Source organism: Leiobunum rupestre, chromosome 4, assembly GCF_980474605.1.
Source record: "Leiobunum rupestre chromosome 4, qqLeiRupe1.1.hap1, whole genome shotgun sequence".
In the NCBI taxonomy this organism is placed as follows: Eukaryota; Metazoa; Arthropoda; class Arachnida; order Opiliones; family Sclerosomatidae; genus Leiobunum; species Leiobunum rupestre.
The window spans coordinates 62,017,690-62,040,626 of record NC_143387.1 but is presented as its reverse complement, the minus strand read 5'-3'; the positions used below and the strand labels follow the sequence as shown (position 1 = coordinate 62,040,626).

The 22,937-nt window shown below is 38.2% G+C and overlaps 2 protein-coding genes across 5 annotated transcripts; both read left to right on the top strand.

The window, feature by feature from the left end:
* The first annotated feature begins 5,469 nt into the window (after positions 1–5,469).
* LOC149948644 (uncharacterized) lies at positions 5,470–7,161 on the top strand. Its single transcript, XM_090173711.1, has 2 exons — positions 5,470–6,201; positions 6,276–7,161. Exons 1-2 carry the CDS (start codon positions 5,600–5,602, stop codon positions 6,487–6,489), a joined length of 816 nt encoding a protein of 271 aa, XP_090029837.1. The 5' UTR covers positions 5,470–5,599; the 3' UTR covers positions 6,490–7,161.
* Positions 7,162–16,429: 9,268 nt separating this feature from the next.
* Positions 16,430–20,552, top strand: sip3 (septin interacting protein 3). Of its 4 annotated transcripts, XM_090173741.1 has the most exons (14): positions 16,433–16,599; positions 16,833–16,978; positions 17,191–17,436; positions 17,501–17,549; positions 17,605–17,708; positions 17,770–17,896; positions 17,961–18,060; positions 18,123–18,188; positions 18,762–19,060; positions 19,129–19,359; positions 19,422–19,608; positions 19,669–19,742; positions 19,802–19,901; positions 19,963–20,549. In XM_090173741.1, exons 2-14 carry the CDS (start codon positions 16,850–16,852, stop codon positions 19,964–19,966), a joined length of 1,716 nt encoding a protein of 571 aa, XP_090029867.1. In that variant the 5' UTR covers positions 16,433–16,599; positions 16,833–16,849; the 3' UTR covers positions 19,967–20,549. The 4 variants fall into 4 exon arrangements, with proteins under 4 accessions (XP_090029868.1, XP_090029867.1, XP_090029865.1 ...); XM_090173742.1 differs by having other exon boundaries at positions 16,430–16,599; positions 19,714–19,742; positions 19,802–20,552; XM_090173739.1 differs by having other exon boundaries at positions 16,434–16,606; positions 19,802–20,549.
* Positions 20,553–22,937: the final 2,385 nt, after the last annotated feature.

Here is a 22,937-nt window from a genome sequence, read left to right as displayed (position 1 = left end):
ACCCCTTTACCAACCACCGACATGAACACAGACTATCTTGAAGGTCCTCAAACTGCATTGCATGCCCTAACCACACTCTCTTCAAACCGCGAACATGAAATAAAAACTCACATTCAACTTGACACTGATATGAATCAATTAAAACACTATGCTGAAAGTGGTTGGCCACGCTATTCCAATTCTCTCTCTTTGGAAATGAAATGGTACTGGCCCCATCAGACGGAAATACATGTGGACAATGGCTTACTATATAAAGGTGATCGACTTATTATACCCAAATCTCTGCGCAGCATGATCTTAAATCAACTCCACGGTGCTCATCAAGGCATAAATTCCTGCCTCAGAAAGGCTCGTCTTCATGTATATTGGCCTGGCCTAACCTCTGAACTCACATCCCTCATTCAATGCTGCACCATATGCCGAACCAGAGACAGGGCTAAAACTCATATTGTCACCTCTCCACACCCAGTTCCGCAACGGCCATGGGAGGTTGTTGGTATGGATCTGTTTCACCATGATCGGGTCAAAATACTTTTATGTGTCGACTATTACTCTAAATACATGGAAATAGACGAATTGCGCACCACCACGGCCGACGCTGTAATCAAGGCCATAAAACCTCACTTTGCTCGCCATGGTTGCCCACAGAGAATTGTTACAGACAATGGCCCACCTTTCAATTCCAAAGCCTTTTCTGACTTCTTGACTCAGTGGGGTGTCAACCACACAACATCGAGCCCGCTCTTTCCTCAGTCCAATGGCATGGCTGAGCGTCATATCCAGACCATAAAAAATTTGCTGATAAAAGCTAAGGATGCGGGTATAGATCCCCACTATGTGCTATTGGAATATCGCGCAACCCCTCAACCTCACCTTCCATCCCCCTCTGAGATGCTGATGGGTCGCCTTCTCCGCACTCCAAACTCCACCAACAACAATACGCTGACTCCAAAATTTCCCACTATCACCACTCAAACCACCCTTCACTCTCGTCGAGCCCAAATGCTGCAACCCTCTCCCGCACGAACTCCGCCTCCTCATCCCATCGGCACAAAAGTGCGATATCTTGCCTCTCGCCGTAATTGGCTTCCAGCCACCATAATCGCTCATGCAGATTCCCCAGATTCCTACTTTATAGAAACTGAGACTGGCGCTCGATATCGTCGCACGGGTTTACACATCCGGCCAGTACACTCTTCCCCTCCAGTACCAATGTCTCCTTCGTCCCCAACAGCATCCCACACTCAACCTTCCACAACGACTCCAACTTCATCCGCACCATCTTCGCACACTTCCCTGTTCAAACCATTCGTAACAGTCTCGTACGCAACGCTACGTCATGCTCCTCCTCTCACACCGCCTTCAAATGAATCAACCGATGATGCTGATAACTGGCCAGATGCTCAGAAAACTTTCACCAATGACGAAGATCACATCTCAGCGCCCTCCGACAAGACAAAAGATAATATCTCGGAGCTCCTTCTGAACACATCATTGCAGGACAGTAACATGAACATGAACAAAACTAATAACCAGCACTCGACCAGATTTTATGATCGTCCTCAACCAGGTCCCAGCTCGGCTGTATCAGCCGCAGCCCTCACAGCTCAAGGCATTCCCATACAAAATCTGAACGCATCTCCAAAATGCCACATTGTTATCTACAAAACCCTTAAAACTATCTGTTCTTCACAAAATATACAATAATCTTAATATGAACATTTAATGTTCTCATTTACAAGTTAAACCAATCTGTTTAATGTTTCTCACTTAAAAAAAAACATGTCACGTGATATACTTTGTAGGACTGGCCACCAGGGGGGACCAGTGTGGCAGGAGAGTAAATAAAGTCGCTTCAAACTTAGCTCTTGTAATTAGTCACTCAATAACAGTTTAACCGATTTAACAAGTAGAGCCTAGGTAGTTTAATTAAAAAACTGGCCACTGGCCACTTACCATTTTTAACCTTCAAAATCAGGCTTTCATAGTTTATTGTCAAATTATCTATTCTTGACAATATGTGCTATAGACCCGACCCGAACAAGCCTACTGTTTATATTTCTTTTTGCTAACTGCTAAATTCGCTTCTTCTATACTGTGTGTAGAGTGTAGAGTAGATAAACTCACGAAACCCTGTCATCCACCCATACACACAATTGCCACAAGTCCAACCACACAGCATTTGAAGCAAAGACCAAACAATTTTAGGGATTAATATAGTAATTTTTTAATTAACTAAAATCTTGAAGGGAAAAAACTTTGAATTAAATAAGTGGTCACCGAAGCATTTAATTTTTAAACTGGCCCAGCTAATTTTTAAACTGGCGATTGGCCTGTGATAGTGCCTTATTTCTCACATGTTTGGAGAGTTAGGCCTAGTAAATGAACTTAATCAAATCGTGTGGGCGCCATCTATAATATTATTGGAAAACTAAACCTTAACATATTTTGCAAGTGTCTGTTTATAGAAACAGATGGCGCCAAAACGATTTTAAAAAGTTGAAAATTAAGCCTAATTCTCCTACTCAAATAAAACGTGTCCCACGAATCCCATATTTGATTGGATCGTTATTTATTTTATCTCATTGGGTATAACACACCGATTTTGTTCAAACTTGGGGGTTAAGAATGCCTTAATGAATCATGAAAATTCCCAAAAGGAAAAGTTTCAACGGGCATAAGTTTTGACATGGCAACCGAAAATGTTTTTGACAACACCAAATGGAAAATTCCTTCCCGAAAAAAACATGGGATTTTGAAAAATTCCCTTGGAAAATTTTCCAAGAAATTTAAATTTTTTAAAATGCAAAAACTAGAAATAAAATAAAATTGATAAAAAATTTGAATTTGATGTAAATAAGTAAAAATGCAAATGATTTGATAAAATATATCTCAAAATTCTATCGATTTGATAAACACAGTTGATTTTTATCACATTTAAGATTTTTTTATCAATAAAATCCATTTTTATTAATTTTCTATCAAATCATTTGCATTTTTACCCATTTTCATTAAATTGAAAAAATTGATAACATTTTGATAAATTTGATTTATTTTTTCGTTAATTTTGATGCATTTTTTCTAGCTATTGCATTTTAAAAATTGCAATTTTTTGGAAAATTTTCCAAGTGGCCACTCTTAGAATTTTAAAAATCCCATGTTTTTTTCGGTAAGGAATTTTCATTTTGTGTTGTCAAAAACATTTTCGGTTGCCATGGCAAAACTAATGCCCGTTGAAACTTTTCCGCCGACTAAAATTGACTGGCTCGCCGCCACCGATCAAAATTTCGCGGCGTCGGGGTCTAATCCATAGGGGCCAATAGCCTTCGCATTTTCGTACGTAAATGAAAGAAATGTCTGAAAGATTTAATTGAACATTTAATTCGAATAAACATAAAAATTTAACAAGTGAGTTTCTATGATACCTCCGTTTGCCGCGATACATGTTTGCTCACGATGAAGCATGGCAATGTTTATGTGTAGGGTGTGAATGTTGAGTTTGTGTTATGACGGTTGTGGGTGTTGAGTTTGTTGTGTTTGTGTTCGTTGATTCTGTTGCAGCGCTGTTAGACGTACCATAATTATGGTACAAATCAATAATTTTAGGTAGAAATTTGGGTTGTACCATAAATTTAGCTATGTACCATATGGTACGCTTATTTACAATAATTTTGATAGACTGTACTATAATTTCAATATTTTTTTTATATAGTATCATATTCTCAAAAAATTTCGATTTCAATAACAAAGTCATTGCACGCTTTTACTTTCTGGTGTTCTGAACACCGTGTTCAGCCCCGCTTTCTCGTAACGGCTGCGGTAGCACTGCGCCAGACAGGTTTGCAACTTAGTCCTCTCTTGAGTCTTCTCTTTCAACCTACGGCAGTCTCAGACTTGGTTGTAGAATAAAACATTGATCTGGCAGCCAGCACAGAGGAGAGCTAGTTCAAGCCAATTATATGAACCTTGCGTTCAAGCTTCCGTAGTTTCGCGTGGTCTGTCACTGTTGCCGGCAGTTATTTATAAAAGTTATTTACTTTGGTCGAATGACAGGTCAAGTATTTCAAGAACATGTAAATCTTTGAGGAAAACACTTAAAACGATTTTAAATTTCCGGCAAACTAGCTAAAAACGTCATAAATAGGAGGTGCAATAATTTTGCGAAGAATTCAATAATTTTTTATCGTCGATACCATAATTTCCGTTTAAAAATCTGACAGCGCTGGTATGTGGTGTTAGTACGGGCGTTTTCTTTTCAACTTCTTCTTATTGACTTTACGGACGGACCGAGTGCTGAGTGTTATGCAACCTCTCAACGTCCAATGGCAGGGTTTCCACGGTATTCGTCTTAGTCTCAATTTCCGATTCATGGGGGCCGGCCGGGAATCGAACCCGGGTTCGCTGCGTGCAAGAGATTTACTCTAACCACTGAGCCACCGACGCTAGTTAAAGTACGTTGTTTTTCGAAAACAGCTTTGGCGAATTTATAAATTATATTAATCTTATATTTAATTTATTATTTATAAATTATATTAATCTTATATTTAATTAAATATTTATAAATTATATTAATCTTATATTTAATTAAATAATTATAAATTATATTAATCTTATATTTAATTAAATATTTATAAATTATATTAATCTTATATTTAATTAAATATTTAAGTATTTTAATGTAAAATTTGATCGTGATCAGGAATTGAACTCGGGTCGCATTGTTACCATGTGGATAGTTCACCGCCGAGCCATTGACTTCCTAAGGGAAAATGTTAAAGTAAAGGAACCGTTATGATAAGGCGGGTTTTGTTACTAAATGGATGAATACAATATCTGCGGATATTTTTTATTGTACTTTGTTTTTTAATTTTTGTGAACTTGTTATATATGGTCAGATTGTAGGGAATTGAATAAATTTGCTCCCTTATGAAACACTGAGTTAAGCCTGCGGTTCAGTTTAGATTTAGTTATTTTTAGTTTATTGGTCTGCCTTATTTATAGACTTGTAGATAAAGACCAAAGAGCTGTAATTAATAATTTGAGAAACTCTCAGAATATTTAGAGATTGAAAGATAGGGGCGGTGTGTTCGTAATAGTTCTTTTTAGCAATGACACGAACAATCCTTTTTTGTAAAATAAATAGTCTATTAATGTTTTCTTGGGTTGTGTTACCCCAAATAAAGGTGCAGTAGTTAACATATGAATATATTAAAGCGTAATAGAAGTTTAACATAACTTGAGTACTGAATAAAAGAGCGTATATATTGGAGGCAATTCTATTAGCGACATAATCCACATGCTTTGACCAGTTTAATGATTCGTCTATCCAAAGGCCTGTTGTACGTACTAAAAAACTAATCTTGAACTTTGATAACTATGTGACGTCAGAGTAAAGGTCTTTCCTATATATATATATATAAATGTTACAAATTGTAAATACGTCAGATTTTTCAGTGACATGAAATAAACTATCATTGCTCTAATAAGTTTGCTGTGTATAAACTTACTTCATGGTGTCAGAAGTTTAACCCAGCTCCATGGATTCTCTATGCTGTAATGTGAAGCCACCCTGCTCCGTCCTTACCGTCTTGTTCCTGAGATGGCTTCTGCTTTTCGTGGGCCCGATCATTTCGACCCGGGAAGCATTAATCCCGCCGCGGCATGGGCCGCTTATAGAGACAACTTTAAGATTTTTGCTACGGCTTCGAAACTTTTAAATGAAACTGCAAGTATTCAAGTTGCTACCTTTTTGTATACTCTAGGCCCTGCCGGTCGGCGAATATATGATAATCTGGTCATTCCTCTTCCTGCTGGTCGACAAGACCCCACATTAGCGGAAATCTACGCTGCTTTTGATGCATATTACCAACCATACAATAATCCAGACTCACATCGATATGTGTTTTTTCATATGTCTCAGAAACAACACCAACCATTTGATGAATTCTTGACTGAGCTTCGTTCGCAGGCACGACACTGTGATTTTGGGCAACTGCAAGACTCGTTGATCCGCTACCAGATATTATCTGGTATTCACAAACCTGAGCTTCGCAAGACGTTATTTTCCCATAAAAATCTGACTCTTACCCAAGCTATTACGATCTGTCAAGCTGATGAATCTTCAACTAATCATGCTGCGTTACAACGGGTTCCTCAAACGCCGATACCTGCTGGTATCGATGCCTTGTACAACCATCCACGGTGATTACACCCTGCTTCTCACCAGTCTTCTTCTCAAGTCCGTCCGGGTGGTTATACTTCCTCCCGTTCTTCAGAGATCTATCGTGCGCCACGACACCGGTCATATTTTTCCAACCATCCTCAGTCTGCACCTTACAGAGGACTCCAGTTTCCTCCACGGCCACAGCTTCACCAACGGTCTTCTCACTTGTCATCTACTTCTCCTGCTTGCACGAACTGTGGTCTTCCGCATCTTCGCCATGTTCGGTGTCCGGCAGCCGCATCTATCTGTCACAACTGCCGCCGTAGAGGACACTGGGCGAGTCTTTGTCAATCTGGCACTGTTCGTTCTCTCATAGCAGCTCCTAATACACCGGATGCCACTGGCTTTCCTGGCTACTCCTCCCTGGACGAGCTGTCGGCTTCAAATACTCGTCAACTGGATCCTGACATGACACTGCAACATTATTCCTCTGGTGACTACACGCAAGGGCCATACTCTGAAGAACTCTTAAACCCGTCCGATGTGCTTCATCAACCTCAGACCTACTTTCTCGACTCCACAAGTTTTCACCAAGATGATGCCCTGGACTTTACTATCCATACTATGACTGCTATATGTGATGAGATGTCTGAGCCTGATCACTTGCCAACCGAGGACGAATGGAAATATGCCTGTTTGCTTTAAATTAGACTCCGGTTCGCAAGTCAACATACTGCCACAATCCACATATGACCGTTTTCTGAACCGACCCTCTCTACGACCACTGTCTCGCCGTATAGTAGCCTATACTGGGCATGATGTCCCAGTCTTGGGTATGGCGGATTTTTCATGTGCCTCATTCGTAAGTAGCCAAAGAGTCTCGTTCTATGTAACTGCTACTAACGCGGTCCCAATACTGGGCACCCATGCATTGACCGCACTGGGACTGGTTCAACGAGTGACACGTACTGGATCATTGCTTCCACCACTTTCTACTGCTACTCCGGATCTAAATCCCCAACATATCATACAGCAATTTCCAGACGTCTTTGACAGAATTGGAAAGCTTCCGATAAAGTACCAGATTCACTTAAAACCAAATGCCATACCATCTGTATCCGTGGCACATCGACTTCCTCATGCTCTCCAGCAACCAGTCCTTGACGAACTCCAGCGGATGCTGCGCGATGAGATCATTCGACCTGTCTATGGTCCGTCAGAATGGGCACACCCTATGGTAGTGGAGCGAAAGCCGGACGGTGCTATACGCATATGTCTGGATCCTCGTAAACTCAATCCTGCCATCAGACGCCAACCATTCTCATCGCCAACTGCTCAAGAAATATTTTCCAAAATACATGGTAGCCAAATATTCACGGTGCTCGACGCGAAGAGTGCCTTTTGGCAGGTGGAGCTCACTGAGGAAAGTTCGTACTTATGTACGTTCTCTACCCCGTTTGGGAAATTTCGTTATCTCCGTCTTCCCTACGGTATATGCACAGCGACAGAAGTATTTCAGCAAGTAATGTATCAAATCTTTCCTCCTGAAAAATTTACAAACACATACATAGCAACGGACGACTTTCATCTTACGGCTCCAAATATTACAGACCATAATCAACTACTTTTACGTGTTTTACAGACTGCTCGAAATAATGACTTGACTTTTAGTTCCAAAAAACTTCAACTCGTTGTCAAAAAGATCAAATACCTGGGCCATATTATCTCGCTAGAAAAAATCGAAGTTGATCCCGAGCGTATTAAAGCGATCATTGACTTACCGCCTCCAGATGACAGACGAGCCTTGCAGAGATTTCTTGGGACGGTGAATTACATAACGAGATTTCTTCCTGCTTATTCCGAAAAAGCGCTACCGTTGCGAGCTCTCCTCAAGAAAGACGCCGTATTCAACTGGGATTCAAGCATGCAGGTCGTATATGATAGAATCAAAACATTAATATCGGCAGCGCCTATTCTAGCAGTATTCAATCCTACTCGTCCCTGTAAGATAACTGTCGATGCCAGCTCAATCGGTATTGGCACTGCTCTGCTCCAGGATGATAAAACGGTTGAATTTGCATCCACATCGCTAACCGAAACCCAGAAAAACTACGCCCAAATTGAGAAGGAATTACTCGGCGTCCTGTACGCCTGTGAAAAGTTTCATTATTACATAGCGGGGTCCCATGTGAGTATAGAAACTGATCATAAACCTCTCATTGCAATTGTCAAAAAGCCCATGCATTTGCTGTCACCTCGCCTACAGAGGATGGTCCTGCGCTTACTCCGCTACAATTTTTCTCTTGCTTATGTTCCCGGGAAGACCCTAGCGATTGCTGATACTATCTCTCGCGCGCCTCTTCCACAGACGTCTATTGACACAACCGAGATGGAAGGGTCTTTCGCCGCCATCCATGCCTTGACTGTTCTCTCTGACCAAAAACAGAAGACGTTTCAAACAGAATCACGCGATGATTCAGTACACCCGATATTGCGAACGTACATTTACCAGGGCTGGCCTACGACCCAGAAGAAATTGTTTGGTGCACTGAGGTCATATGGCCCCATCAAGAAGAATTTCACGAAGCTGATGGTCTACTTTATCGTGGAAATCGCCTTCTTATACCTGGAACCATGAAGACTGAGGTTATATGGCAACTACACTCTGTACACGAAGGTACCACGGCGTGTATAGCAAAAGCGAAGCTCAATGTCTACTGGCCGCAGATGACTGTAGATATAACTAACTTTATTAAGGCGTGTCACATTGGCCGCTCTAGAGACCCTGCAAATCCAGCGATACCGTTACAGCCACACCCGGTACCTGATCTTCCATGGGAAAATGTAGCCACGGATCTTTTCCAAGTAAAAGATAAGAAACTTATTATTCTGGTAGATTATTTCTCAAAATTCATAGAGGCTCGAGAGGTGCGTTCTACTACGTCCGAGGCTGTCATCCAGTTTCTTATTCCTCACATTGCTAGATATGGAGCACCGCAGCGGCTGTTTTCTGATAATGGGCCTCCTTTTGGATCTTACAAATTCAAGGAATTTTTACAAGCATGGGGTGTACAACACATCACGAGTAGTCCCTATTACCCAAAATCAAATGTAATGGCGGAGAGGTCAGTACAGACAATTAAAAATCTCTTGATCAAGGCCCAGAAAGAAGGTCGTGACCTTAATTATGTGCTGATGGAGTATCGGACGACTCCAGTTGGCAACCTACCAACCCCGGCGCAGATGCTGATGGGACGACAGATTCGGACCGAGAGCACAACGACCAAGGAAACGTTACAACCTCAGTATCCTATCCAACAGATCCAAGACACCCTACATGAACGGCAACGTGCTATGGTCCAGGCACAGACTCTTTTACGCAATCCCTTTCCAGCAAAATTTAACCCAGGCGATTCGGTGTACTATCAGAATGCGCATCGAGAATGGATACCGGCGACGATTTCTCATCAGATGGCACCACACTCTTATATTCTCAACTCTCAAGAAGGTCATTGTCTTAGAAAAACCAGAGTTCACCTACGTCCTAGGGTAATTAACACTCAGAATAAAGAAAATAAGTGTTTGAAACTTCCAAACAGAGTGCTCCTTCCAACGCTCCCTCCAACTACCTCTTCATATCGAGACTTATCCATGGATAAAGTTTTCCTTACGCTTCCGGGAAGACGTATCCAGCGGATTGAGACACCGCTTGAAACCCAACGACTTAAGCAGACACCTACAAAGCGAGTATCAGTTCCGCGAACAGTTCAGGAACCGACCTCACTAACTCAGACGTTCGAACAAGGAAATTCTACGTCGTCATGGCTCCAAGACAGACATGGTCCTATTCCACCGTCGCCCTTTCCTGCAATATGGCCTCCATTTAGTCAACCCCATAAAGAGATCCCTACTGGCACGGAAACCAGATGTACAACGCGAATTGTGAAGAAACCTCAAAAATTTGACTGTTAAAAAAAAGTTGTTGTACGTACTAAAAAACTAATCTTGAACTTTGATAACTATGAACCTTGATAACTATGTGACGTCAGAGTAAAGGTCTTTCCTATATATATATATATAAATGTTAGAAATTGTAAATACGTCAGATTTTTCAGTGACATGAAATAAACTATCATTGCTCTAATAAGTTTGCTGTGTATAAACTTACTTCAAGGCCTAGATACTTGTAATACGAAACTTTTTCCAGGGTATGACCAGCGATACGTACATTGTTAGTGATAGGGAAATTAATTTTCCGATTTGAGATGAGCATACAAACAGTTTTAGACTTATTAAGTTCGAGGTTGTTATTTTTAAGCCAAGTTTCTATGTCATTAGGTTTAGTTTTTACCTCTCCGAGGGGACAAAGTCCCCTAGGAGGGGTTATACAACGACCGTGTCTGTCTGTGGGTCTGTGGGTGGGTCTGTGGGTGGGTCTGTGGGTGGGTCTGTGGGTGGGTCTGTGGGTGGGTCTGTGGGTGGGTCTGTGGGTGGGTCTGTGGGTGGGTCTGTAGGTGGGTCTGTGGGTGGGTCTGTCTGTCTGTCAGGACTGCGAACGCGTTCGCATTTTCGGTGCAAAGTGTAATCACTGCGTACGCAGTTTCTCAAAGGGTTGGCAAAACCACCGTGTGACGGTGAGCGTTAACGGATGCATTTGCGGTTTGGTTTGGATGGTGTTTTTTCGCTCACCGTCGTGACGGTTTGGTGTATTACGTTTTTGTAATGTTTATGCGTAGGTTGTGAGTGTTGAATTTGTTGTGTTTGTGTTCTGATGTTTGTGCATGTTGAGTCTGTTGTGTTTATATGGGCGTTTTCTCTCCAACTTCTTCTTAATGACTTTGGGACGGACCGAGTGCTGAGTGTAATGCTACCTCTCAACGTCCAATGGCAGGGTTTCCACCAGTTGTACACGGTATTCGTCTTAGTATCAATTTGCGATCGCATCGGGCGGGATTTGAACCCGAGACCTCCTGATTGACAGGCGGACGTTCTACCACAGAACCACCGACACTTGTTACGCCTTATTGAAAATTAGACCTTCAGCTTTATCGGAAGCGTATTTAATAGAGTACGAAATTTTGGTTTAATTGAAATAGAATTGAAATTGAAATTATTGCATCGAAGAAATTCTAATTTAGCGTTTCTCTATTGATTAAAAACAAATGCGCCACCCAGGTTTCGAACCCAGACCATTCGGCTTGGCAGTCGAGCGCTCTACCACAGAACCACCGATAGCTGCTTAGATTCACTGAAATTAAGACAGGCATCGTAAGCATAATAGGTAATAAAGTCTTTTTTTATTAATGAATTTATGAAGGCCTAATCTGGTATTTTTTAAAGGTTAAATCTTGTTTTAGCGCAAAAAGCCTCTGTAGATATTTCTTTCATTAAAATTTGCTTCGTATTATATTTAACTTGTTCTGTAAAAGGGTTTAATTCAATTGTGCATTGTTATAGTACGTCTAACTTACTGTTGTAACTACTTAACTTATGATATTCTGAATAAATTAAAATTGGTCGTTTCGTCTCAATTATTTTAATTATAATTAAAATTTTATACCGGGCGGGATAGAAATGGGTTAATATTTTTAACAAATAACTCTAAATTGCGGAGATATATCTTTAAGGGTTATCTCGAGAAATTAATACCACTAGGGACAATTCTTCCGAGGAGAGGTATATTTTGGCTTGCCAACTTGTTTCGGATACTCTTTTTTTTTAATATAATATGTATCTGGGTTTTAGGCAAAGGAAGAGTCGTATGTTATTTTTACTGATCGAGATAATGTTGTTTTTTGTCTATTCTTTGATCTTATATTTTTATCTTTTGTTTTTTGAGTTTATTTTTTTTCCACGGAAACGTCCAGTTTTGAAGGAGACTTTATAGTGTGTACGTCGTGTTGTTTAGCTTATCCGGTTTCATAATAATAACGTCGAAAATTCCTGTTTGTTAATGGTAAGGCGTCGCACTAACTATTCCGTTTACGGTCATTTATTGATATACGAGTTGTGGTTTAGTCAAGTGGCTTTCTGTGCTTTGTGATGGTAAGTTTTTCGCTTCTTGTTAATACGTTTTTTATTGGTGTGGATATTTGGACATCTATGATTTCTAATGCAGTCATTGATTTCCTGGGTGTGCGAGTCATTATATGATATTGGAAATTGGACGGTATTGGTCTTTTTCATGCGGTATGTATCACAACGGCAACAGGAAGTTTACGAGTCGTCCACTACCAGATGTCGAATATATTGCTATTCTACGGTATCTTCATCAAGGGCGAGTGTTGAAATAATATGAGCGTTAAAGATGCGGCAAGTATTTCGTAAGCGAGAAAAATACAAATACCCTCTGTAGATATTTCTTTGATTAAAATCGGCTTCGTATTATATTTAACTGATAAACTTGTACTGTAAATAGGGTTAAAATCAATTGTGCATTGTTTTAGTACGTCTAACTCGCTGTTGTAACTACTTAATTTATATTATTCTGAATAAATTAAATTCGGTTGTTTCGTCTCAATTATTTTAATTAAAATTAAAATTTTATACCGGGCGGGATTGAACCGGGATTACGTTTTTAATAAATAACTCTGAATTGCGGAGATATATCTTTAAGGGTCATCTCGAGAAATTAATACCACTAGGGACAATTCTTCCGAGGAGAGGTATATTTTCGCTTGCCAACTTGTTAGTAAATAACTCTGAATTGCGGAGATATCTTTAAGGGTCGTCTCGAGAAATTAAAACCACTAGCGACCATTCTTCCGAGGAGAGGTATATTTGGCTTGCCAACTTGTTTTTCGTGTATAAAGGTTTTTATTTATGGCGTACTGTTTTCCGAAAGGTTGTTTGACTTTCAAACGCTAAACAGGTCTCCATTTCAAGATTTCAAAAGCGATTTATAAATATATTTTGAAAAACTTCTTTTCTAAGGTTTATTCATTAAATTAATGAAATTAATTATAAGTATATCTTTAATTTTAATATACAATTTCGTGGCGTACGTCCTTTACATACATTTTGTAAGATAAGTGGGCAGAATTATAGAGAATGGAGATATTTAAAAAAAATACTGCGTTGAAGAGGTAGGAGTTGTTTCTTTGTCATAAGTTTATGATATGTATTAAACTATTCTCTTTTTACGTCTTATGCATTCTAGTCCTATAGGGAATGAAAATTAAATTATGCACTATTGAAAGAATTATTTATCAATAGGAAACAAAATCAATAAATGTATTGTATCCCAAAAACTTTATTCTATCAAGTATTATACGGAAACTCATTGTGTAATGTGTACCTTTTCATCGCATAATTAAAAAAATAAACAATTAATGCAAGAAAAGTAACCATTAAATACCCAAAGAACCAATTAATGCACCCAAAATAGCCAATTAATGCACCGAAAATAGCCAACTAATGCACAAAAACTAACTAATTAATGCACGCAAAACAAACAAATAATTCACCCAAAATAGCCAACTAATGCACAAAAAATAACTAATTAATGCACGCAAAACAAACAAATAATCACCCAAAATAGCCAACTAATGCACAAAAACTAACTAATTAATGCACGCAAAACAAACAAATAATTCACCCAAAATAGCCAACTAATGCACAAAAACTAACTAATTAATGCACGCAAAACAAACAAATAATTCACCAAAAATAACCAACTAATGCACAAAAACTAACTAATTAATGCACGCAAAACAAACAAATAATTCACCCAAAATAGCCAATTAATGCACCCAAAATAGCCAACTAATGCACAGAAACTAACTTATTATTGCACACAAAATAACCAATGAATGTACACAAAATAACCAATGAATGTACACAAAATAACCAATGAATGTACACAGAACAAACAATTAATGCACGCAAAATAACCAATTAATGCACGCAAAATAACCAATTAATGCACGCAAAATAACCTATTGACCAACGAAAAATAACCAATTAATGCACGCAAAATAACCCATTGAGCAACGATAAATAACCGATATACACACAAAATATATGAAATTAATGTAATTGATCACGCGCTGTTCGCGCTACAGCGGCCAACACATTCGTCGAAATTCCGCGAGTTGGCCGTGGCCGTAGTCAATGAATGGCCGCTGATTGGCTGAAGCTTAAGCAAAGACTATATAATCATAGGATAATAAAATACGCGAAAAAGTAGATTAGTCCATAATTAAAAGGGATAATATATCTAAATCCTAAACAAATTTGAAGAAATTAAAAAACTTACTAATAACTCGTACCGATAGGTCTTCGAGCGAATCTCGGATCAAATAGATCTTCGAGTAATAAACTACATAAAAACTAAATAAAATAGCCAGAAATTCCAACGGTAGACCGGTTTCGTTCTATTTGGAACTCATCAGTACCGTGCGGGAAATCTGGCTGGCGACTGTTATATCGAAAAGAGAAACTAAGCCTAAACATTAAAAATATCAAAACGCGTTGCATAGCAACGGAAAGCCGAAAAGAGGGGAGTGTGGTGGAGAATAGTATATACGATAAGTTAAGTTAGAAGAGACCACCTATGGACTGTGAGAAGGATGATAAAATACGCGAAAAAGTAGATTAGTCCATAATTAAAAGGGATAATATATCTAAATCCTAAACAAATTTGAAGAAATTAAAAAACTTACTAATAACTCGTACCGTTTAGGATTTAGATATATTATCCCTTTTAATTATGGACTAATCTACTTTTTCGCGTATTTTATCATCCTTCTCACAGTCCATAGGTGGTCTCTTCTAACTTAACTATATAATCATAAGTCGTTGCTATAAAATATCTTGGCTTCAGGTTCTCCCGTATATAGACTGGAGCAGTCTAGGTAGAAGTATAAGATTTTTATGGACGAACCAATGAGGTAGAATAAATAAAGATCCAAACCAATCTGGGATTCGCGGAACACGTTTTATTCGAGTAGGAGAATCAGGCTTAAGTTTCAACTCTATCGAATAGTGTTGGCGCCATCTGTTTCTATAAACAGACACTTTGCCAAAATATAGTAACTTTTAGTTTTCCAATAATACGATAGATGGCGCCAACACGATTTGATTAAGTTCATTTACTAGGTAATTTTTTTTAATCTCACGACGACTGAAATCGGTTGAAATCATTCTGTTTAGTGGCCTTACGCTATTATGTGATTGTGATTTATTTTCAATAGGGAGTGTTATGAATCAATCTAGAATATCGTTAAACAATAGATTCGGAATAACTGCCTCGCGCGTAGTCAATAGCGTTTTCCCACTTACTCCGAAAAAATTAGCTCCAAAGTTACCATGGTAACCAACTAAATTAAGATAAGACCATGACCAACTTAGATGACGCGCAATTGAGTGTCATCAATGTTGGCCGTGATAGGACTATGACCGCGATCGATGGAGGTTGATTTTTCGGAGGTCACGTGCCGAAAGTGGGTAAACGCTTCGTTACAAAACCGTCAATCAGAAAACTCAGAATTCGAATCAAAGACTAAATAAGCCATAGAAATCTCATAGGTAACTATAATGCTGCCGTGTAACTGGCAAATGGGCCAAACGCCGTGGCAGACGATTGCCAGATCTCAGCCAATCAGAGCTCAAAGAGTGGTTCTGCCAAGAATTTAATGTCACCAGAGAGAATGACGTCGCCTATCTCCCGCTATAGTAGCGGACCAAGGAGGATTATTATCCTCCTTGGCGGAACCACTCTACGGCCTCTCATTGGCTGAAGGTTCAAGGCGAACTGGCGTCAAGCTCGGCCGTAGGCGGCAGCATTCTAGTTACCTATGAGATTTCTATGATATAAGCTATCGCTTATATAAGAATTTATACAGTCTTTGATTCGAATCTAGGGTATGTGGTCTATATTATCTTTGATAACACTTTGCTGGTGAGGTTCAGTTGCGGCCAACTGACAACTACGACCAGTGCAATCTTCACCGCCACGGTCTGACTATGCTGACGCCTTCTCCCACTGACTGCCCTGCACTCGGCTACTTTGTGCTATCTTGCGCCAGGCCATTCGTATTGAATCGGTTCCTCCGTCAGTGACTTCATGATCGATGAAAATTTCATCTTACATCGTCATTATTTACAACACGATTCTCCTTGTTTTCACCAACTAAAATAAAAAAATACATAATTTTTACATTAAATGTAAAAATTAAATATTTTATAAGAACGTTTCCGCCATCTACTGCATTTTTTTTTAACACTTGATTTTTAGATTTCCGGTTCCGGAAAAATAAAACACGTCATTTTTAAAGTCCAAGTACTTTAGAACGCCTAGTATACGAATGAGATAAATAAATAACGAAAAATAGAAATTAAAATGTAAAACGTAACTAATGTTCAACGTATTCAAATGTAGCTTTTATTTACCGTAAATCCAAGACAAATTAATTATCAAAACAAACCAAAGAAAAGTAAGAAGTAGGCCTGAATATTTAGTAAGCCTTTGCTTAGGTCATGGTTTAGAAAGAAAACTTCAGTTTCAAAACTGAAATTAACAAAATTGTTAACTTAGAATTAAACCCAAAGCGTTATGAGAAAAGGTTGCTATTTGGTATTGAGCTATAACCTACAATAATAATAATAGATTTTATTGGAACACATCAATATTAAATTACAATATTTCTAAAATTTTCTTCATTTATAGCATAAAATCTTACCAACATGCGTGCTGCCTTATTAGCCTTGGGAAGTGTGGTTTTGACAACGACTGTCATTGGAAATGCTTATTTTCAGAAGCAACAGTTTTATCCATCTGTTGTATACATTACAAAATCAAATCCTAGCATGGCTGTAATTGAACTATTTAATTAGCTACTATTTGGCTGTCCCATGAGACAAAAAGACCTATATGCTTTGTTAGATATAAACAATATTTGCTAGTAATAACAAACACCAGGCTTTTAAGTTCTTGTAAATATTTTTCACGAATCATATAGGTCATTATTTCATGGGATAATCATATTGATTTTTTAATTTTAACTCGTTTGTCCATCTTTATTTAGGTTATTTATCTACAAGCTTTTGTGTTTGTATTATTAATGGGAAAACTTGTCCGGAAAGTTTTCTTTGGACAGTTACGAGCTGCGGAAATGGAACATTTGATCGAGCGGTCATGGTATGCGGTGACAGAAACATGTTTAGCCTTTACAGTTTTTCGAGAAGATTTTAGCCCAAAATTTGTGGCGCTTTTCACATTACTCTTGTTTCTTAAATGTTTTCATTGGTTAGCTGAAGACAGAGTTGACTATGTAAATAAGTTATCATTTATTCTTAGCTTTTAAGATGTTAATTATAAATTTTGTGTTGTTTCAGATGGAGAGAAGTCCAGTAATATCCTACCTGTTTCATCTCAGGGTGGCCTGTAAGATATTAGAGTTAGATAATGTTAAAATCAAAATTAACAGCTGTTATTGCAGCGTTGTTAATGCTATTAGGAGGTCTGGACAATCTATTTGTAGGGCACGCCTATCACAGCACTTTAACTAAAGGTGCTTCGGTACAACTTGTTTTTGGATTTGAGGTACTTATTTTGGGTGAAAAAGAGAAGTATTTCAGCTTGAGTAATGTGTTCAATTTTACAGTATGCTATTCTTCTGACTGTTGTCATGAACATATTTATCAAATATGTTCTTCACACGATAGACTTGCAGAGAGATAATCCATGGGAAAACAAAGCGGTTTATTTACTTTATACTGAACTAGTCATGGGTATGGCACTTTCATCTTTGTTGCGAATTTTAATATATCAATATATAATGCTCTATCTTTGTAGGATTTATTAAAGTAATCTTGTATTTGACATTTATGTTCATCATGATCAAGATTCACACTTTTCCACTCTTTGCAATCCGACCCATGTATCTTAGTATGAGGTATTACAAGTAAAAAAAAATATTTTGTGAAGTTGATGTTTAAAATGTATTATTTTTTCTAGAGCTTTCAAAAAAGCAGTGAATGATGTAATCATGTCAAGTAGAGCCATAAGGAATATGAATACTCTGTAAGGTTTTTGCAAGAATGTATTTATACTTAAGGATAATGATTAAGTTGATATGATTTCTCCCAATCAGTATTAGTTCTCTAAAATTAATATCTTAAGAGATTCTTGGATATTAAAAACACCCTTGTGATATAATGTTTTCCCCCTTCTCATCATGAATGTGTATAGACTCAACATACTCTTTCTCTCTAAGTGTAAATAAGTACATTCTTGGGTTTTGATTCTGAAAGTTAGTGTTGGGTCCAAACCAATGTGTTGATTTTACCATTTAATTGGTTTCGCAATCTAAACTACCGATTTTACTAATTAATAGGAAAAATCTACTGATACCGATTTTATCTAGTTATTTAAAGCCAATCTTCTCAAATATGGGTAGATGGCACGGCTAACCATGAGGCTCATGAGCTTTGATTTAGTGAACACACAAAGGGTGACTCTCTGAAAATCGATATCAGTATAGGTTGAAATAAAATTATCGCTCTGAGTTGAAACTCAACATCTGTTAAATTACAATATTGACTAACACAATTGAAAATTATTCTTGTCTTACTCATTTTTTTAAAACTAATTCAGATATCCTGATGCTACACCTGAAGACTTGGCGTCAGTTGATAATGTCTGCATTATCTGTCGTGAAGAAATGACAGGGGCTGCCGGAGCCAGCAAAAAATTACCTTGCAATCATATCTTTCATTCGGCATGCTTGCGTTCTTGGTTTCAACGTCAGCAAACTTGTCCCACTTGTAGAATGGATGTGCTAAGGCTTCCCAATGGTGCACTCCGAGGAGGAGAAGCCGCCGCTCAGGCTGGAGCTGCTCCTCAAGCCGCTCCAGGTGCTGCTCCTCAAATGCCTCCTGGACAAGTTCCTAATTGTAAACACCAACCTAAATAATTTAAGATTATCCATTACAAAACAATGGTATTTAAAATTAAATTTTAGGGCCTGGTGTACCACCTTTGGGAGGTGGATTTCCATTCTTGTTCGCTGTACAGCAACAGCAACAAGCGGCAGCTGCAGCTGCTGGAAGACCAGCTGGAGCAACACCACAGCCAGGTTCAGAGCAGCCATCATCGTTCAGCGCATCTGCAAGTAATCAACCGGGTGCTTCGTCGTCTAATAGGCCAGCTCAGGCTTTCTATATGCCACCAGTGCCTTTATTTCCATTTTGTTGTAAGAAATTTGTCAGGTACTAGATGAAAAATTAACAATAACATATATTTTTATTTCACTAGTTTTGCCCCCACCTCCTATGCCATCAGCTGATTTTAGCGGATTAACACATGAGGAATTAGAGGCACTAGAAGGCCGCGAGAGAGAAAATGTTGAAGCCCGCATAAGATGCCTGAGAAATATACAAACTTTATTAGATGCGGCTGTCATGCAAATGCAGCAGTATAGCTCTGTAGTTAATACAATAAGGTCAGGAAAATAGGTTAATCCTAAAATTGACTTTTTGGAATAATTTTCATTGAACAATAGATCTCCAGAGTTGAATAATCAATCATCTACTTTTTCCGCAAATAGAGAAAGTTCACAAGGCGCCAGTACTTCAGGTAAAGACAAATGAAAATTAGTTGTTTACATTTATTGGTTGTTTGGTTTGTTTTATTAGAAACAAATGCCGCTCAAGAAGGAGTTCCTCAAAATCCTTCAGCCCAAGAGAGTAATTCCTCAGATCCTCAATCGGAAATAAGAAGAAGAAGATTGGAAAGGTTCTTGCAAGGCAACGAACCTAATTAAAAGACAAAATAATACATCTTTTACGTTCTACAGATAAAAAGGAAACATTTTTTTCATTACCTTGAAGAGCCATGATAATTGTTGAATATATTTTTCGTTTATATCTTCGATTTGGGCTAACAAAAGCCTGCGTTTCCTTTGTATAGTTTATTTTCCAACTGGTAAATAAAAAAACCCTGTGAAATTAAGGAAAAATCATTCCCAAGATTGATAAAAAAATATTATTTAGTGTATATTAATTTAATTCAAATGTAAAAAAAAATAGTTCACTAATTTCTATATGTTTTATAACCCTTGTAATGGTACATACCGCTTTTTGATTAAAAAAATCCAAAATGTTTCATTGGCTCTGAAACTAAGTCAATGAAATAATCACATTTGTTAAAACTTAAGTGCTTTGTACAATAATACGCTTATTCCAATTATTCTTTGTTTATTTTTCTCTTAAAATTGTTCTTTGGTATGTTTCTCAAATGTAAAATAGAGTATTTAAGGTAAAACTTGAGATAAAAAGAGAGATAATATCGAAAGTGACATAAGCCTGTCACTTTTGACAATACTAATGATTGAATTTACAATGTAAAATTGTATCATTAATTTATTTGAGAATTAAAAATATTTGATATTGAGAAAAAGACAAACAAAACTGAAGTACACCATCTACTTTCAAAGTTTCAATACTCATGCCATCTCATAGTGCAAATAAGTCAATACACTCTTTCGCACTCACAATTATCTCTGGCCGACGTCTCAGTCGGTCAAATGGACAGTGCATTTTGCCGACTGTTCATTCGGCCGATTGCTCGTTTGGCCGACTGAAATAGAAAGTTTATGTTTCCGATCTCGACGCGTTTCCAATATCTTGGTTTTTCCGGTAGGACGATACTACGTGCGTTTGGCTAGGTACTGCCCTCTAGGTCGCGTTTTAGAAAGCCCAGCTTAATTGGTTATAAAGAACTGGGCTGGTGGGCGCCGGTCCGAGCCCCCAGCGCTCGAGCGAAGCAATTGCACGGCGCCGTCACACGCCAATACTTAGAATACATTCCCTGTTCTTTAAGTCAACCTAACACTAAAGACATAGTATAGGACAGCCTATAATATAACAGTCGGTCAAATGAGCCGTTCATTTGGCCGACTGAGCCAAATGAGCAGTCGGTCAAATGGGCTGCTTATTTGGCCGACCAGAATTTCGGCTAAAACTTTTAAAAGAGTAGTCGGCCAAATGCACCCCACCCATTTTTCCGACTTCTCAGTTGGTCAAATGGACTGCTCATTTGTCCGACTGAAAAGTCTCCCCTCTCACGTATTTGTTTGTTAAGTTAACATTGTGACGTCAAAACAAGTTGGCAAGCCAAAATATACCTCTCCTCGGAAGAATTGTCCCTAGTGGTATTAATTTCTCGAGATGACCCTTAAAGATATATTAAAGTTATTTACTAAAAACGTAATCCCGGTTCAATCCCGCCCGGTATAAAATTTTAATTATAATTAAAATAATTGAGACGAATAATTTTTCTCGCTTACTTGTCGCATCTTTAACGCTCATTTTATTTCAACACTCGCCCTTGATGAAGATACCATACCGCATGAAAAAGACCAATGCCGTCCAATTTCCAATATCATATAATGACTCGCACACCCAGGAAATCAATGACTGCATTAGGAATCGTAGATATCCAAATATCCACACCAAATGTATTAACAAAAAGCAAAAACCTTACCATTAACAAAGCACAGAGAGCCACTTGACTAAACGACAGCTCGTATAGTAATAAACGTTAAATAAACGCCTTTACATTAATACAACTATATTTTAGTCGATAATAAAACCCGTAAATAAATAACAAAAAAACTAACAAAGTGGACCACCCACAGGTTCTACCCTTTAATCCTCTTATCTCTGCTGACTGCGCTAAAACAAGATTTGACCCTAAAAATTTCATACGTAAAAAATGTAGACTTTAAAAACCATTAATATACTCTTCCGCTAAGCTGAGTTTATAATTTTTTAAAGAAGCGTAACATGTATCGGTGGTTCTGTGGTAGATCATTCGCCTGTCATGCAGGAAGGCTCGGGTTCGAAACCTGGGCGGCGCATCCGTTTTAAATCAACAGAGTAGACAGTACATTAGAATATCTTCGATGCAATAATTTAAAAGGAACACGAAATTTCGTTCTATTTTAATAATAATTTCAATTTCAATTAAACCAAAATTTCGTACTCTATTAAATACGCTTCCGATAAAGCTGAAGGTCTAATTTTCAATGAAGCGTAACAAGTGTCGGTGGTTCTGTGGTAGAACGTCCGCCTGTCAAGCAGGAAGTCTCGGGTTAAAATTCCGCCCGATGCGATCGCAAATTGATACTAAGACGAATACCGTAAACCATCGGTAGAAACCCTGCCATTGGAAGTTGAGAGGTTGCCATAACGCTCAGCACTCGGTCCGTCCCAAAAGTCAATAAGAAGGAGAATACGCACCCATAACAAACGTAGCGACGGTGGGCGTTAACGAAAAAAAAAACTCACCGCAATCGCCAATTTATCCGTTATAAACGGTCCGCGGTTAACGCTTACCGTCACACGGTGGTTTTGCTAACCTTTAAACTGCTAAAACGGTTGTTCGACTGCGTACGCAATGATTACCCTTTGCCCCGAAAATGCGAACACACTAGAGGTCGGCATTATCTGACCGTTATCCACGTTATTTGGGGTTATCTATGGATAAGTATGAAAGTCGGATAATTTGTTTTGATTACATGACGTAGTAGAATTAATCAAATAAAATAGTTGTGGATGTAGAAGCTTACCATTTTAATCAAAAAAGTTATTGCGTTAAAACATTTTTCCAAATCTCTTTGTCAACAAACTAAACCGTTCAACTTTCGACATAGAAACAAATGTTCAACTAAGCAATAACAAAATAAAGAGACAAATAGATAATTTCCGTAACATTATTTTTTTTATTTTTTTTAGAAAGAACTCGATAAATAATTGTTTATGGAATATT

Coding starts and splice junctions, on each gene's coding strand:
- LOC149948644 (XM_090173711.1), top strand. CDS start 5,600: ATGGCTTCTGCTTTTCGTGGGCCCGATCATTTCGACCCGGGAAGCATT. Junction 6,202..6,275: donor GCCTTGTACAACCATCCACG/GTGATTACACCC, acceptor CCCGTTCTTCAG/AGATCTATCGTGCGCCACGA.
- sip3 (XM_090173739.1), top strand. CDS start 16,850: ATGCGTGCTGCCTTATTAGCCTTGGGAAGTGTGGTTTTGACAACGACT. Junction 19,061..19,128: donor TCCTGGACAAGTTCCTAATT/GTAAACACCAAC, acceptor ATTAAATTTTAG/GGCCTGGTGTACCACCTTTG. Junction 19,609..19,668: donor TCTGTAGTTAATACAATAAG/GTCAGGAAAATA, acceptor ATTGAACAATAG/ATCTCCAGAGTTGAATAATC.